The sequence below is a fragment of the Nomascus leucogenys genome, chromosome 19 (assembly GCF_006542625.1).
Source record: "Nomascus leucogenys isolate Asia chromosome 19, Asia_NLE_v1, whole genome shotgun sequence".
Lineage (NCBI taxonomy): Eukaryota > Metazoa > Chordata > Mammalia > Primates > Hylobatidae > Nomascus > Nomascus leucogenys.
In genome coordinates, this window is record NC_044399.1 from 48,486,678 (window position 1) to 48,502,367 (window position 15,690).

General features: G+C 37.8%; 1 protein-coding gene across 5 annotated transcripts in view; it reads left to right on the forward strand.

The window, feature by feature from the left end:
• Positions 1-15,690, forward strand: part of ATL2 (atlastin GTPase 2) — an 82,538-nt gene that overhangs the window by 55,182 nt on the left and 11,666 nt on the right. For 4 of the 5 annotated variants that reach the window (XR_004026976.1, XM_030799761.1, XM_030799760.1 and 1 more), the window contains exons 3-9: positions 2,046-2,180; positions 2,426-2,530; positions 5,704-5,754; positions 6,374-6,430; positions 7,785-7,877; positions 10,880-11,018; positions 11,819-11,946. Coding sequence is in view for 4 of the 5 variants with exons in the window: in XM_030799761.1 (XP_030655621.1) it covers positions 2,046-2,180; positions 2,426-2,530; positions 5,704-5,754; positions 6,374-6,430; positions 7,785-7,877; positions 10,880-11,018; positions 11,819-11,946 (708 nt within the window). In the remaining variant the exon portion in view is untranslated. Of the gene's footprint in view, positions 1-2,045; positions 2,181-2,425; positions 3,810-5,703; positions 5,755-6,373; positions 6,431-7,784; positions 7,878-10,879; positions 11,019-11,818; positions 11,947-15,690 lie in introns of all 5 variants that reach the window. The other variant, XM_030799762.1, reaches the window with a different exon arrangement.

Genomic DNA, 15,690 nt, shown 5'->3' on the forward strand with positions numbered 1-15,690 from the left:
ACCCACCTGAAACCCGGGTTCAAGCGATTCTCCTCCCTCAGCCTCCCAAGTAGCTGGGATTACAGGCATGTGCTGCCACGCCTGGCTAATTTTTTTTTTGTCTTTTTAGTAGAGATGGGGTTTCACCAAGGCCAGGCTGGTCTTGAACTCCTAGCCTCAAGTGATCCACCCGCCTCAGCCTCTCAAAGTGCTGGGATTACAGGACTGAGACACCGTGCCTGGCTGACACTGTTTTGTTTTTGTTTTTGCCACTGTGTGTCTGCTTTTCATAAATTGCTTCATCCCTCATTGGTCCTGTCTTGACCATCTCTCCACTCCTAATTCAGGCTTTGTAATTTGTTTTAGACTAGATATCCAAGCTTACTAGAAGCACTTCTGAAACAAAGGCATTTTTCCTGTGGGGTACATTGAGTAAAGGCTATGTGGGCTTTAAGTATACTAAAGTATAGGGATCTTGACGTCTGTCAAAGGTACTCATTCATTATGTCTCACATTTAATTTTCTGGAAAAATTACCTTATATGTTAACTTTCGTAATATTTCATAATAACAATTTAGCCCTGTGGTTCTAGTTAAAAACTTTTATTATGGAAAATTTTAAACATACCCTAAAATAAAGAGAATTTGTAATGAACTCCAATGTACCTGTCAACATTTTGCTGGTCTTGTTTTATCTGTTCTCTTTTTTCCTCACCTCCGGGAATATTTTAAAACAAATACCAGGCATATCCTTTCACTGCAGATACTTGAGTATCTAATAGATAAGGAGTCTATTATTTATTTTTTCTTGACCACAGTATCATTAGCACACCAAACAATCTTCTTTACCCTAATTTTACACCGTCTAATGAGATAACCAGTTTGGGTTCATATTTTCCTGTTGGCTTCAAAAAAGGCGTTTTAATAGTTGGTTTGTTTAAATCAGGTTCCAAACAAGTCTTGGGGTTATTTTTTAAATTGATTGTTTTTGTTTTTGAGACAGAGTTTCGCTCTTTTGCTCAGGCTGGAGTGCAGTGGCACACCATCTCTGCTCACTGCAACCTTCGCCCTCGGGTTCAAGTGATTCTCTTGCCTCAGCCTCCTGAGTAGCTGGGATTATAGGCACGTGCCATAACACCTGGCTAATTTTTGTATTTTTAGTAGAGATGGGGTTTTGCCATGTTGGCCAGGCTGGTCTCGAACTCCTGACCTCAGGTGATCCACCCGCCTCGTCCTCCCAAAGTGCTAGGGTTACAGGCATGAGCCACTGCACCCAGCCTAAAATTGATTATTTTTTAAAGAGGAAATGAAGGCAGTATGAAAACTTAGTATAAGCTATTCTAAGAGAGCAATGCTGTTTTGACATTCTACCTGGAACTTAATTTTGCTTATCTGTGTAACAACATGTTAAAATAATTGGTGCAGAGTTTTTTATGATTTTTAACATTTAGGAAATCTTTCTCTCTCTCTTTTTTTATTTTCTTTCTTTTTTTTTTTTTTTTTTTTTGAGGCAGGATCTCACTCTGTCACCCAGGCTGGAGTATAGTGGCACAGTCTCAACTCACTGTAGCCTCAACCTCCCATGTTCAGGTGATCCTCCTACCTCAGCCTGCTGAGTAGCTGGGACTACAGGAGTGTGCCACCACGCCTGGCTAATTTTGTAAAGATAGGGTTTTGCCACGTTGGCCAGGCTGGTCTCAAACTCCTGGCCTCAAGTGATATGCCCACTTCAGCCTCCCAAAGTGCTGGGATTACAGGCATGAGCTGTCATGCCCAGCCAGGAAATCTTTCAAAAAAGGGGGAAAGTGAGTATGACCCCACTTATTTAGAAGCCTAGAGAGTAGTAGTGTGAGCTGATTTGAGAAGATTCAAGTTTGGAGGAGACTATATAAGAAAAAGAACCCCACATGGGATTTAAGGACTGCTTTGTAACTACTTGTTTGTTACACAGTGTTTTTTATCTTTCTGGGTTTATCTTCCCCATCTGTAAAATAAAGAATGGGTGATTTTTTGGTTCTTTTATTTCTTAATTGTGTTTTATTTTACGTTTATCCTTGACTTTAACAGGATTCTCAAAGTTGGATTGGTGGAAACAATGAACCATTGACAGGCTTTACATGGCGAGGTGGCTGTGAAAGAGAAACAACAGGCATACAAGTTTGGAATGAAGTATTTGTGATTGACAGACCTAATGGAACTAAAGTAAAATTCTGTTTATACTTTTCTACCCTGTATTCTTTCTTGGGCTATTTTCCAGTATTAAGAATCAAAACAACACAGAACTATTAATGTTTGATAACTTTAACATATGGATTATTATGTCAAATGTATGAGATATAAGTACTTTTCTTGATTTAATTACTGATTTTCAAATTTATCATTTGATTTTTTTTATAGTCATTTTTGGCGACTGTTTTACTAAGTATTTTAAACTCTCAAATTCCTAGGTTGCTGTGCTGCTTATGGATACCCAGGGTGCCTTTGATAGCCAGTCAACTATCAAAGACTGTGCAACGGTGTTTGCTCTGAGCACTATGACTAGCTCTGTCCAGGTGAGACACAAGATTAAGTGGTGCGATCAGTTCATGTAATCATTTGGCCTGTCTTTTTTGAGACAGAGTTTCACTCTTGTTGCTCAGGCTGGAGTACAGTCGCGTGATCTCGGCTCACTGCAACCTCTGCCTCCCGGGTTCATTCTCCTAACCTGAGTAGCTGGGATTACAGGCTCCCGCCACCATGCCTAGCTAATTTTTTGTATTTTTAGTAGAGATGAGTTTCACCATGTTGGCCAGGCTGGTCTCGAACTCCTGACCTCAGGTGACCTGCCCACCTCGGCCTCCCTAAGGGCTGGGATTACAGGTGTGAGCCACTGCGCCCGGCATCTGCCCCTCTTGAAAATGCCTTTTTAAGTTTTTTTGAGATGGATTCTCGCTATGTTGCCCAGGTTGGAGTGCAGTGGCTATTCATGGGTGTGATCGTGCACACTCTAGCTTTTTCCTCCTGGGTGAAGTGATCCTCCTTCCTCAGCCTCCTGAGTAGCTGGGACTATCAGCATATGCCACCTTGTGCTGGCAAAATGCCTTTTGATTGAAGGGAAAAAAAGAGAGCTGTTTACATTTCTTGAGAGCTATTTACAGTTCTTATTGGTTATTTACATTTCCATGCATGGTTTTCTGGCTTAGGATGTGAAATTTTGTACTTCGGATAGTTACAAAGGATGCAATAAACCAACAACCAGTCTCTTTAGTTTTTCATTATGGAATATATACTTTTTTTTTTTTTAAAGGAAAAGATATGGCATGTTATCTGTAATTGAAATCAGTTAGATGGCTACCAGACACAGTAATATGGAGAGTATATTTTTGTTTTTTTGGCTAAAACAAAAAGCCCAAGTAATTAAGCTTAGAGGTCTAGTTTTTTATTCTATATCTATGACAAGTGGTACTCAGTTATTTGAACTAAAGGAGATAAAAGCAGAATAATTAATTAATGTTTAATTTAGGAAACCCAAATAAGGCTTATGTAATAATAAACTGAGGATTTTTAGCACATTCATTTAGGAAGGGATAAAATCCCTTCTCTTTTTCACTTACATTCAAATTGTGTTTGGTGTTCTATCCGGTTCTAGTTTCTTCAGGCTAGGCCATTTCTTTTCTGTATAATTTAGATGGATTGGACTGAATTAAACTACGACATGTCATTTGGTTTTTCTTTTCTGAGATCATATGTGGCTGATACATCTCTGAAAAATGAATTATTGAAGTATGGCAGTTAGGCCCAGCTGGTGATGGTGTATCAATAAGTATATTTGCAAATATTTTTTAAAAATGGGTATGTGATCCTCCCAAGATAAGAAATTGTTCTTATCAGTGATAGATCATAGGTGATGCTGTCACAGTGTCTTGGATTTTTTTATGCTTTCCAGTAATGTCTGGAACATATGACTCGTCTCTCTAAGCTCCCATTTTCCTCCTTCCGCAGTTTGAAGTACCTGGCCATCAGAGTGGAAAGAAGGTTGGCTGTTAACATGAGCTAAAAGAATAATACTCTTCAGCTTGGCTTCAGTTTATTATAGGGTTGGGATATTTGTCATTACCCACTAAGTGACGCTGGTGGGGACCCTCTAAGTCTCTTTTTTTCTCTGATCTTGCAAGATGGCACAACTGTGATTGCCTTGAAGCAAGCAGAAGCCCCTCAGGTTAGCTGGCTCTAGAGGGAGTTCTCGAGTTCTCTGTCCTAAAACTTATCCCTTAGTCTTTTTTTGTTTATTTATTCAACTTTTTGATAGTAAGAGACCTGGTTTTAGACAGCCACTTAAAGCTGTGCGGCCACTTTGTTGTCTGTAAAATGTGTTTTACTCATCTTGCCTGTCTTGGATGTGGTTGTGTGCAGTCAGAAATGAGAGCTAAATGAGATAATGCATATGAAAGTGCTTTGTAAAGTATAAATAACCAAGAAGATTAAGATTATGATTATTTTCTTCCTTGCCTTTGGGTGGGGGGGGGGTAGTTTTCTTTCCTTATGTAAGATATCTGGGTGATAGATAACTGATAATTTGATCTTCTTGTCATTTATTCCTTCAACAAATACATACTGAGCACCTGTTACATACAAGACAGTATGCTAAGTAGTAATGATCTAAGTTAAATAAATCTCTTTCTCTGCTATTTGCAACCTGGCCCTGACAGTGAAAGGATCCAGACCTATTTTCTAAAAGCAAAGGCCCACATCGGTTGGTCATGGTGTCAGGGTTTATGTTAAAATCTAAAGTTTAATCACCTCAGTCATCAATTACTTTTTAAATCCTTGTTTGGAATTAGTAGCTAAGAATATCATTTTAGGTTTGCTGGCCTAAATTGACTATATTCTTGACCTCCAAGTGGTTTAGCCAGAGTATCACTTATTTCCTCTTAGAACAGATTGTTCTATCTTTAGAGTCACCCTGGTTCCTAAGATGTAAGTTATTTCTTAGCAGAGGTGATATCTGTTGATGGCTACTTTTCTCCTGTGGCAGTGTAGATTACTTCTAAAGATCTGTCTTAGAATTAATGGATGACAGTCCCCGTTTCCTGAGGATACTTAGACCCTCCTTTATCAGCTCTAGTCTCCTCCAAAAAATTCTGGAAAGGGCAAGAGTGCCACCTACTGTTATTTTTATTAGCTTCCACAGGCCAGTAAAATTGTCATGTTGAGTGTAAGTAAAAACTGATGAGTTAGTAAACTGAGGAGTGTGAGTAAAAAGAGAACCACACTAGAGTCAATGGTAGTGGAGGTACCCTGAGTAGTATACTCTGATTGTACCAGGGAGGAATTTATCTTTGTAAACTGTTGCCCCTTATATTCACTAATTTAGAAAAATGATAGTGGAAATAACCTACACTCTTTAAAAAATGATCACATCATAACAATAAAGAACTTTGAGAAGGAGTGCAAGAAACCTACTAGATAGCACTCTTGTTTTTCTACCACTTTTAGGCCATGAATATGCATCTATTCGTGCTTTTTGCATATTTTACCACCACTGCTTCTTCCTTAATATTCTATCTTGACTATTATTAGGAAAAAAGAGAAAATCCTTTTCACATGTCAGTCGTCAAGATAGTAGTTAAATGATTCCTTTGCGCTGAGGTACAAAATAACCTTTTTTCCACAAGTAAAGTTACACACAAGCTGGGTATTCAGAACAAAACACTAATAAAAAACAAAATAAATTTTGTTTTAACAGGTATATAATCTGTCTCAGAATATTCAAGAAGATGATCTTCAACATTTGCAAGTATGTATTTCTTTTTTTAATTTTTATTTTTTGAGATGGAGTTTCGCTCTTGTTGCCCAGACTAGAATACAATGGCACAATCTCGGCTCACTGCAACCTCCCCCTCCCAAGTTCAAGGGATTCTCCTGCCTCAGCCTCCCAAGTAGCTGGGATTACAGGCATGCGCCACCATGCCTGGCTAATTTTGTATTTTTAGTGGAGATGAAGTTTCACCATGTTGGTCAGGCTGGTCTTGAACTTCTAACCTCAGGTGATCCACCCGCCTCTGCCTCCCAAAGTGCTGGGATTACTTGGCGTGAGCCACTGCGCCCAGCTGCAAGCACATATTTTTTAAAGAAAATGTGCCAACTGTTGAAATTTAATTCTCACTTTATTATGAATTTATACTTGGAAACCTGTAATACTGGTAACACGATTGAATGTTATATGGGTTTAAACTGATATATGATTTCTTAACTGGAAGAAATTTTGTATATACCTAGTGTGTTATAAAATTAAATGTTTGGCTTTCAAAGGATTTTAAAGGTTCTGGTACCTGGAGCTTTGGTGTAGAACAGGTTTACATATGTCTTCTTTGAATCTCTTCAGAGGCATTATTTTAACTAATTCAATTTAATAGTTATTTACAGAGTATGGAAGACTTGCGATGGAAGAAGTCTACCAGAAGCCATTTCAGGTAAAAAAGTTATTTTAACATTTTAAAGATTTGCCTGTGAGAAGTTGTGAAGCCACCTCAGTTTGTAATTTTGGAGACACCAGGATATTACAGCAGACTCATCGCTAGCAACAGATTCAGTGCAACTGAAACTAACCTTTGGTAGTGTCATCATCAGCATACTTACCAGTAATAGGCTAACAGGATAAATAGAATAAATGAATCTAGGCTAATTCTTAATGCTTTCACTTAGATTAAGGGGAGTAATGTTTCTCTTAACAGATGTTATTCTAAACTTAAGACAGTAGGAAATATGACAGTCATGCCAGTTTTTTTTATACGTGATAACTACAGAATGTTACAGGTTTCTTTTTTGTGGTTTACTACAGGTTGAAATTAGTTCTGTTACTCTTTATTTTGGTTTCATATAGAAAAGTTCCGGATAGTTTATTTTTTGAAGCAAGTGTAATTTGTAAGTTGCCATTAATACTGTTTGGTGAGCTGCAGTTACAGTAGGAGAGCATGACTCTACCATGTTTGTTCCTAAGCGTGTGAAGTCTTTCCGGTATGACAGCATTGCTACTGATTGTTAATCTTCAAATGGGTTTACATTGATTCTGCCTCACTCTTGTCTGGCTAGTATGATCACTTTTATTAAGTAGTTGAGCAGATTATGCCTTCATTTTTGGATATATAGGTGAAATATATCCTATTTGGCCTATATCAGTTTTTTCTGAACTGGGATAATTTTGCCACCCAAGGGGACATTTGCTAATGTCTGGAGACATTTTTGGTTGTCACAGTTTTGTGGGGGAGCTTAGCGCCACTTGGTATTTAGCACATAGAGGCCAGAAATATGGTTCAACGTTCTACAATACACAGGATAGCCACACACAACTAAGAATTAAGTGACCCAAAATGTCAGCAGTGCTGAAGTTGAGAAATCTAGCCCTATATGAGTAAAAACATCCTTTGTGAGTGAAAATGTCCTTATTGACTCCAGATCTATAATCAGTCTAGATAGCCATCTAGAATTAGTTGGTCTTGTAGTTACACAACCATGATTTAAAATTATGATCGGCGTGTCCTGATAGACTCGTTTTTCATTTTTAAAGTTCTGTATTATTGCTTGTGGTGACTCTTTCTTTATATTTAGTGAAGTTCTCCAGTGGTGGCGATTGCTTGGTATAGGGCCTGGGAATGTTGTTTAAGTGGGTCCTTGATATAACCATGACCAGTACTGACCATTTGGTTACTATAACTTTTGATAAGGATTGTTTAGGAGAGTAAGAGAGGCTTCAATTGTTAGAGTTGTGATTTTTTCGTAAATTTTCTTTGTTGTAAAATAAACAATTTTTATTTTTTCTGTGTATAGACATTAATGTTTTTGATTCGAGATTGGAGCTATCCTTATGAACATTCATATGGTTTGGAAGGTGGAAAGCAATTCCTTGAAAAGAGATTACAGGTAAGACCCTAATGCTTAAAGAGGAGAACATAAGCACCAAGCCAGGCAAACGGGTGGGCTGTCCGGACTGCTGGTCACATTACCAGTATTTACGTGTCGTTGGAATAAAGTATTCCAGGTTAGCCCAAGTGACCCTCTAATTGATGAAAAGTAAAGTGGTTGCATTCCTACCAAAGAAGACGGTGCCCTTGAATCAAAATTAAGGATCATGATCCTTTATTCCTAAAGGTAGCCCCCCCATGGAAGTACTTGTGTATTAGTCTGTTCTCACACAGCATAAAGAACTACTTGAGACTGGGTAATTTATGAAGTAAAGAGGTCTAATTGACTCACAGTTCCACAGGCTTAACAGGAAGCATGACCGGGAGGCCTCAGGAAACTTACAATCATGGTGGAAGGTGAAGGGGAAAGCAAACAACTTCTTTTTTTTTTTTTTTAGACAGTCTCACACTATTGCCTGGGCTGGAGTGCAATGGCACCATCTTGTCTCACTGCAACTCTGCCTCCCGGGTTCAAACGATTCTCCTGCCTCAGCCTCCCGTAGCTGGGATTACAGGTGCCTGCCACCACGCCTGGCATATTTTTTGTGTTTTTTAGCAGAGACGGGGTTTCACTATGTTGGTCAGGCTGGTCTTGAACTCCTGACCTTGTGATCCGCCCACCTCGGCCTCCCATAGTGCTGGGATTACAGGTGTGAGCCACCGCACCCAGCCAGCAAGCACCTTCTTCACAAGATGGCAGGAGAGAGATAGAGAGTGAAGGGGGAAGTGCCACATACTTTTTAACAACCAGATCTCGTGATAACTCACTGTCAAAAGAACAGCGAGGGGGAAGTCTGCTCCCATGAATCGCCTCCAACCAGGCCCCTCCCCCGACACATGGGCATTACAATTTGAGATGAGATTTGGGTGGGGACATAGAGCCAAACCATATCAATTTGGGAAACCTGCAGGTCAGATACTTACAGGCTACCCATCTACTCACACACACACAGGATACACAAAGACCCCTTTATTCATAAGTAGGAGGGTGCTGTCTTTGGTTAATAAGATTTTATTTGTCTATGGGAATGATGCATTTGGTTTCTCAACCACATTAAAGACTTGGGGTATGATATAATTTTCTTTTAGTTTTTTTTTTTTTTTTTTTTTTTTTTTGAGATGGAGTCTCGCTCTGTCACCCAGGCTGGAGTGCAGTGGCGCGATCTCGGCCCACTGCAAGCTCCGCCTCCCGGGTTCACGCCATTCTCCTGCCTCAGCCTGTCCGAGTAGCTGGGACTACAGGCACCCGCCACCACGCCCGGCTAATTTTTTTTTTTTTTTTTTGTATTTTTAGTGGAGACGGGGTTTCACTGTGGTCTCGATCTCCTGACCTCGTGATCCGCCCGCCTCGGCCTCCCACAGTGCTGGGATTACAAGCGTGAGCCACCGTGCCCAGCCTCTTTTAGTTTTAAAATGAGATTAAAACCAATTCAACATTCTTAGATTATTTGAAAGGCATTTCCAGACCCCACTTTTGGAAATAATTTGAGTCAATTGGCATTTTCTGTCTCTGGTTTGTTCAGAACAAATTAACACAAAGCACAATAGACATACTAACTAAACTCAGAATTACGTAACTCAAAGACAAGAAGGTTTTTTTAACCTTTTATTGAAATGTGATACATATATTCAGAAAATTGCTCAAATCATAAGTGTGTAGCTTGATGAATTTGTAAAATATGAACATAGCCATTTAGCCAGCACCTAGAAGCACCCACCTCCATACACCAACCTTCCCCCAAAACCCTCTACCACTATCCTGACTTCTCACAGGCTTTGTTTTTGTATTTTATATGGATGGAATCACATACAGAATGTATTTGTTTGAGTCTAGCTTTTTTTACCCAATATTATGTTTCTGAGGTTAATCCATGTTGCCTGTAGTTTAATTCATTTATTCTCATTGCTGTATAGTATCTACTGAATGAATAGACAACAGTTTTTCCATTCTGCTGTTGATGGGAGATTTAGGTAGTTTCCAGGTTTTAATTATAAATTGCGCATATTTTGTTAAAATTGTTTTCCAGAAGTGTTTAGGAGACTATGTGAGTTATATTGAGATAAATGAGTGATTATCTAAAATGTTCCTAAGTTTAAGATTTTTTTCTCCCCAATACGTGGCAGTTTCCCTTCTCAAAATTCTGGTAACTAGCATAAATCATAAATAATCATGTAGAGAGGGACCTGAAATCCTAACACATTTCTAAGGTCTTTGTACTGCACTGTAATTTTTTTTATCTTAGCTTTTACTTTGCTCAGGGGCTAAACTTTTTATTTGTAGGCAAATTTATACTTTGTTTTGTTCCGTTTTGTTGCTGTTATAAGTACTTTAAAGGTAAATTCTTAATTTATTTACTGGTGTATGAGTCACAGCCATAATTTGTTATTGGTTATTAGATACTGTGATTAACTACCTTATTTGTAGTTTTTGCTGTTCCAGGCAGCTTACTTGGGAAAAACATCTTTTGTGGTTTAAGAAAATGTGGGGTTGGCTGGGTGCGGTGGCTCATGCCTGTAATCCCAGCACTTTGGGAGGCCAAGGTGGGTGGATCACCTGAGGTCGGAAGTTCGAGATCAGCCTGACCAACCCTGTCTCTACTAAAAATACAAAATTAGCCGGGCGTGATGGTGCATGTCTGTAATCCCAGCTACTCGGGAGGCTGAGGCAGGAGAATCACTTGAACCTGGGAGGTGGAGGTTGCAGTGAGCCGAGATTGCCTCATTGCATTCCAGCCTGGGCAACAAGAGCGAAACTCTGTCTTCTAAAAAAAAAAAAAAAAAAAAGTGGGGTCTTAACAAAGTGGTCAGAAAAGGGCCTTCGTAATTTTTTGTATTGTCAAAAAAGACTCCTTAGGAGTACCATCTGCATTAAGTGTGCATGCATGTGAGTCTGTGTGTGTTTTCTTTAAAAAAATTTTCTTTCTGCTGTTTACAATTTCACCTGTCTCTCTCTGCCCTCAGGTAAAACAAAATCAACATGAAGAGCTTCAGAATGTAAGGAAGCACATACACAATTGTTTCTCAAATCTTGGTTGCTTCCTTTTGCCACATCCTGGTCTTAAAGTTGCAACTAATCCTAGTTTTGATGGGAGATTGAAAGGTGGGAATTCCCATTCTTGCTAAAATCTGAACTTATTTATTAGAGGTGGAAAGTTTTTTAAGAAAATACATGATGCCTTAAATGTCCTGTCTTATACTGGAGAATGTTTGGATGCATTGTTCATGTTGTGATTGTAATACTCTGTGTTGTTTCTCTAGCAGTCCATTGATTTGTTTGCAGCTGTCTAGCATATTGATTAACCTATTTTATAATGTCTCTTGCTCAGCACTGATGTCCTGAAAATTCTGAAGACTGAGAGCATTTCTTTTCAATTGATTGCAGTCTGCTAAAAGGCTTTATCATTTTATTATATTGATGAAATCAGATATAAGTCTCTTTCAGGAGTGATAGTATAGTTTATGTATGTTGTAGGGTTATTTTGAGTGTGTTGGCAAAACGCTTGGGGATTGACAAAACTTTTACAGTATGGCTGGTAAAACAAAATCTAGTAGTAAAATTTAATACAATTTTATGAATTGTTTGCCTCTTGAAAAGGACATTTTCCTTAATACTAAGTGTGAAATTTGTCTTAGTAGTCCACAAATTTATTTATGTTTTATTTATTATTTGAACTGGCAGTGTTACTAGGGGGTTGGGGAAAATGGGCTAGTAGAGTAAGGGGGATTATATTTTTTCCTATGAGATATGGCATGTTGGATGAGCTTTTTTTAAACAAATGAATCCACTTCAGTAATAAATACTATGTATTCTTATTTCATAAAACAGAATTTTATGAAATCGTACCAATGGGGACCTAATTTTTTTTGGACTAATATGTTGCTCAATTTTTTGTTTTCTAGATATTGATGAGGACTTTAAACGAGAGCTTCGAAATCTGGTTCCATTGCTGCTTGCCCCTGAAAATTTGGTAGAAAAAGAGATAAGTGGATCTAAAGTCACTTGTAGAGATCTTGTAGAATATTTTAAGGTAGGTGAGCTCTTAAACAGCTTTGTCTAAGATAGAAATGTAGTTGACTTAAAACTCATCTGTATGTATAAGAAATTCCTTGTCTTCATTTTAAAACAAAAAAGAGTAAGATTTGTAATTTATCTTTCTGCCTTGAATTAGATATATCTGTATTTAAGGATATTTAAAAGATTATAGCAGATTTCTGTCTCCTAGACAGTGAATTTATTTACAGAATTATCTTTTTCTCCATCCCAGATATGGAGAGAACAAGCCATTCATCATACTCTAATACTACTGTCATTAGTGAATGATAATAGGAATGGAAAGCATAATTTTACATCCTAAGTTCTCACAAAAACACTCCCTCAGAGTTCTGAGGACTTGATAAGAACAGCTGAAAGTATTTATATTGGTTCAAGTAAAGTATTCATAGGTTTTTTTTTTCACCTCTGTTCTTCTCTAGTCTTTATAGCTTGCCTGCCAGAACAAGACCGTTGTGGAAGGTTGTATTATTTTTAGTAGTTTTAACTAAGAGTGTATTTTGTTCACTTACTGGATACTTGATAGTTACTCTCATATTATCTTTGTTTAGTTATGGATGAATTTTTTAAGATTTATTTTTACTTTTACTTTTTAATTTTCGTGGGTACGTAGTATATATACTTATGGGGTACATGAGATATTTTTGATACAGGCATACAATGTCTAATAATCATATTAAATAGGATGTCCATCACCTCAAGTATGTATCCCTTCCTTATGTTACAGACAATCCAATTATACTCTTAGTTACTTTAAAATGTACAGTAAGTTATTATTGACTGTAACTACACTGTTATGCTATCAAATACTAGATCTTATTCTAACTATATTTTTGTACCCATTAACCATCCCTGCCTGCCCTCCACCCTGACTACCTTTCCTAGACTCTAGTAACCATCGTTCTAGTACTCTGTCTCTCATGAGTTCAGTTGTTTAAATTTTTAGCTCCCACAAATAAGTGAGAACATGTGCAGTTTGTTTTTTCTGTGCCTGGCTTATTTCACTTAACATAATGTCCCCCAGTTCCATCATGTTGTTCCAAATGACAGGATCTCATTCTTTTATATGGCTGAGTAGTACTTCATTGTGTATATGTACCACGTTTCTTTATCCATTCGTATATTGATAGACACAGGTAGCTTCCAAATTGTAGCTGTAGTGACTAGTGCTGCAGTAAACATGAAAGTGCAGATGTATCTTCTATATACTGATTTTTTTTCTTTTGGGTATATACCTAGCAGTGGGATTGCTGGATCATATGGACGTTTTATTTTTAGTCTTTTGAGGAACCCCCAAACCGTTCTCCATAGTGGTTGTACTAATTTACCTTTCTGCCAACAGTGTACGAGGATTCCCTTTTCTCTACATCCTTGCCAACATTTGTTATTGCCTGTCTTTCGGATAAAAACAATTTTAAATGGAGGAAGATGATATCTTTCTGTAGTTTTGATTTGCATTTCTCTGATGATGAGTGATGTTTTCATATCCTGTGTCCCATTTATTTGTTTTCTTTTGAGAAATGTCTGTTCATATCTTTTGCCCGTTTCTTGATCAGATCATTGATTTTTTTTTTCTTTTCCCTATAGAGTCGTTTGAACTCCTTATATATTCCGGTTACTAATCCCTTATCAGATGAGTAGTTTGCAAATATTTTCTCCCAGTCTGTGGGTTGCGTCTTCACTTTTCTGATATGCAAAAGCTTTTTAACTTGATATGATCCCATTCGTTTATTTTTGCTTTGGTTGCCTGTGCTTGTAGGGTATTACTGAAGAAATCTTTTCCCAGACCAATTTCCTGGAGGGTTTCCCCAGTGTTTTCTTCTTCTTTTTTTCTTTTTTTGAAATGGAGCCTTGCTCTGTTGCTCAGGCTGGATTGCAGTGGCGTGATCTCAGCTTGCTGTAACCTCCGCCTCCCGGGTTCAAGCAATTCGCCTAGCCTCAGCCTGGGCGACAGAGCAAGGCTCCATTTCAAAAAAAAAAAAAAAAAGAAAAGAAAAGAAAAAAAGAAGAAAACATTGGGGAAACCCTCCAGGACATTGGTCTGGGAAAAGATTTCTTCAGTAATACCCTACAAGCACATTATCAAGTTAAAAAGCTTTTGCACATCAAAAAAGTAGCTGGGATTACAGGCACCTGCCACCATGCCTAGCTGATTTTTGTATTTTTAGTAGAGACAGGGTTTCACCATGTTGGCCAGGCTGGTCTCGAACTCCTGACCTCAGGTGATCTGCCTGCCTCTGCCTCCCAAAGTGCTGGGATTACAGGTGTGAGCCATCATGCCTGGCCACTGATGTGTTCTTTTAGTAGTTTCATAGTTTGGGTCTTAGGTTTAAGTCTTTAATCCATTTCGATTTGATTTTTGTATATGGCTAGAGATGGGGTCTAGTTTCATTCCTCTGCATATGGATATTCAGTTTTCCCAGCACCATTTATTGAAGCCACTGTCATTTTCTCAAAGTTTGTACTGAAGTACAACTTTCAGTACTGTGTAGGATAGCAGTGGTGAAAGTGGGTATCCTTGTTTTGTTTCAGATCTTAAAGGAAAGGCTTTCAATTTTTTGCCAGTTCAGTATGCTACTAGCTGTGGGTCTGTTTTATATAGCTTTTATTATGTTGAGATCTGTTTCTTCAGTACCTTTTGAGGATTTTTACCATGAAGGGATGTTGAATTTTATCCAATGCTTTTTCAGCATCAGTTGAAATGGTCGTATGGTTTTTGTCCTTCATTCTGGTGAGACAGTGTATCACACTCATTGATTGATTGATTGATTGATTGATTGGTGTATGTTGAACTGTCCTTGCATCTCTGCCTGACCCTAGGTGTTGATGAATGATCTTTTTAATGTGTTGTTGAATTCAGTTTGCTAGTATTTTGTTGAGGATTTTTGCAATGTTCATCAGGGATATTGGCCTGTAATTTTTTGATGAGTCTTTGTGTGGTTTTGGTATCAGGGTAATACTGGCCTTGTAGTATTGGTTTGGAAGTAGTCCCTTCTTCTCTGGTTTTTGGAATAGTTGAGTAGGATTGATATTAGTTCTTTAAATATTTGATAAAATTCAGCAATGAAGCCATTAGCTGTCGGGCTTTTCTTTGTTGGAAGACTTTTTATTATGGCTTTGATCTCGTTACTTGTTATTGGTCTGTACAGGTTTTAGATTTCTTCATGGATGAATCTTGGTAGGTTGTATATGTCTAGGAATTGATACATTTCTTCTAGGCTTTCCCATTTATTGGCATATAGTTGTTCATGGTAGCCTCTAATGATCCTTTGGATTTCTGTGGTATCAGTTGCAATGTCTCCTTTTTCATCTCTGATTTTATTTATTTGGGTCGTCTCTTTTTTTCTTAGTGTGGCTAAAGGTTTGTTGACTTTGTGTATCTTTTTAAAGAATCAACTTTTTGCTTCATTGATCTTTTCTATTTTTATTTCAATTTCGCTAATTTCTTGTCTCCTAATTTTGGGTTTGGTTTGCTCTTCCTTTTCTGGTTTTTTAAGATGTATGGTTAGGTTGTTTTTTTGAAGTGTTTCCTCTTTTTTGATGTAGGCACTTATTACTATATACTTTCTTAGTACCGCTTAACGCTGTATTCCATATATTTGGTATGTTGTGCTTCCATTTTCATTTGTTTCAAGAATGTGTTTATTTATTTCTTAATTTCTTCACTGACCTAGTGGTCATTCAAGAGCCTATTAATATAATTTCCATGTGTTTGTATAGT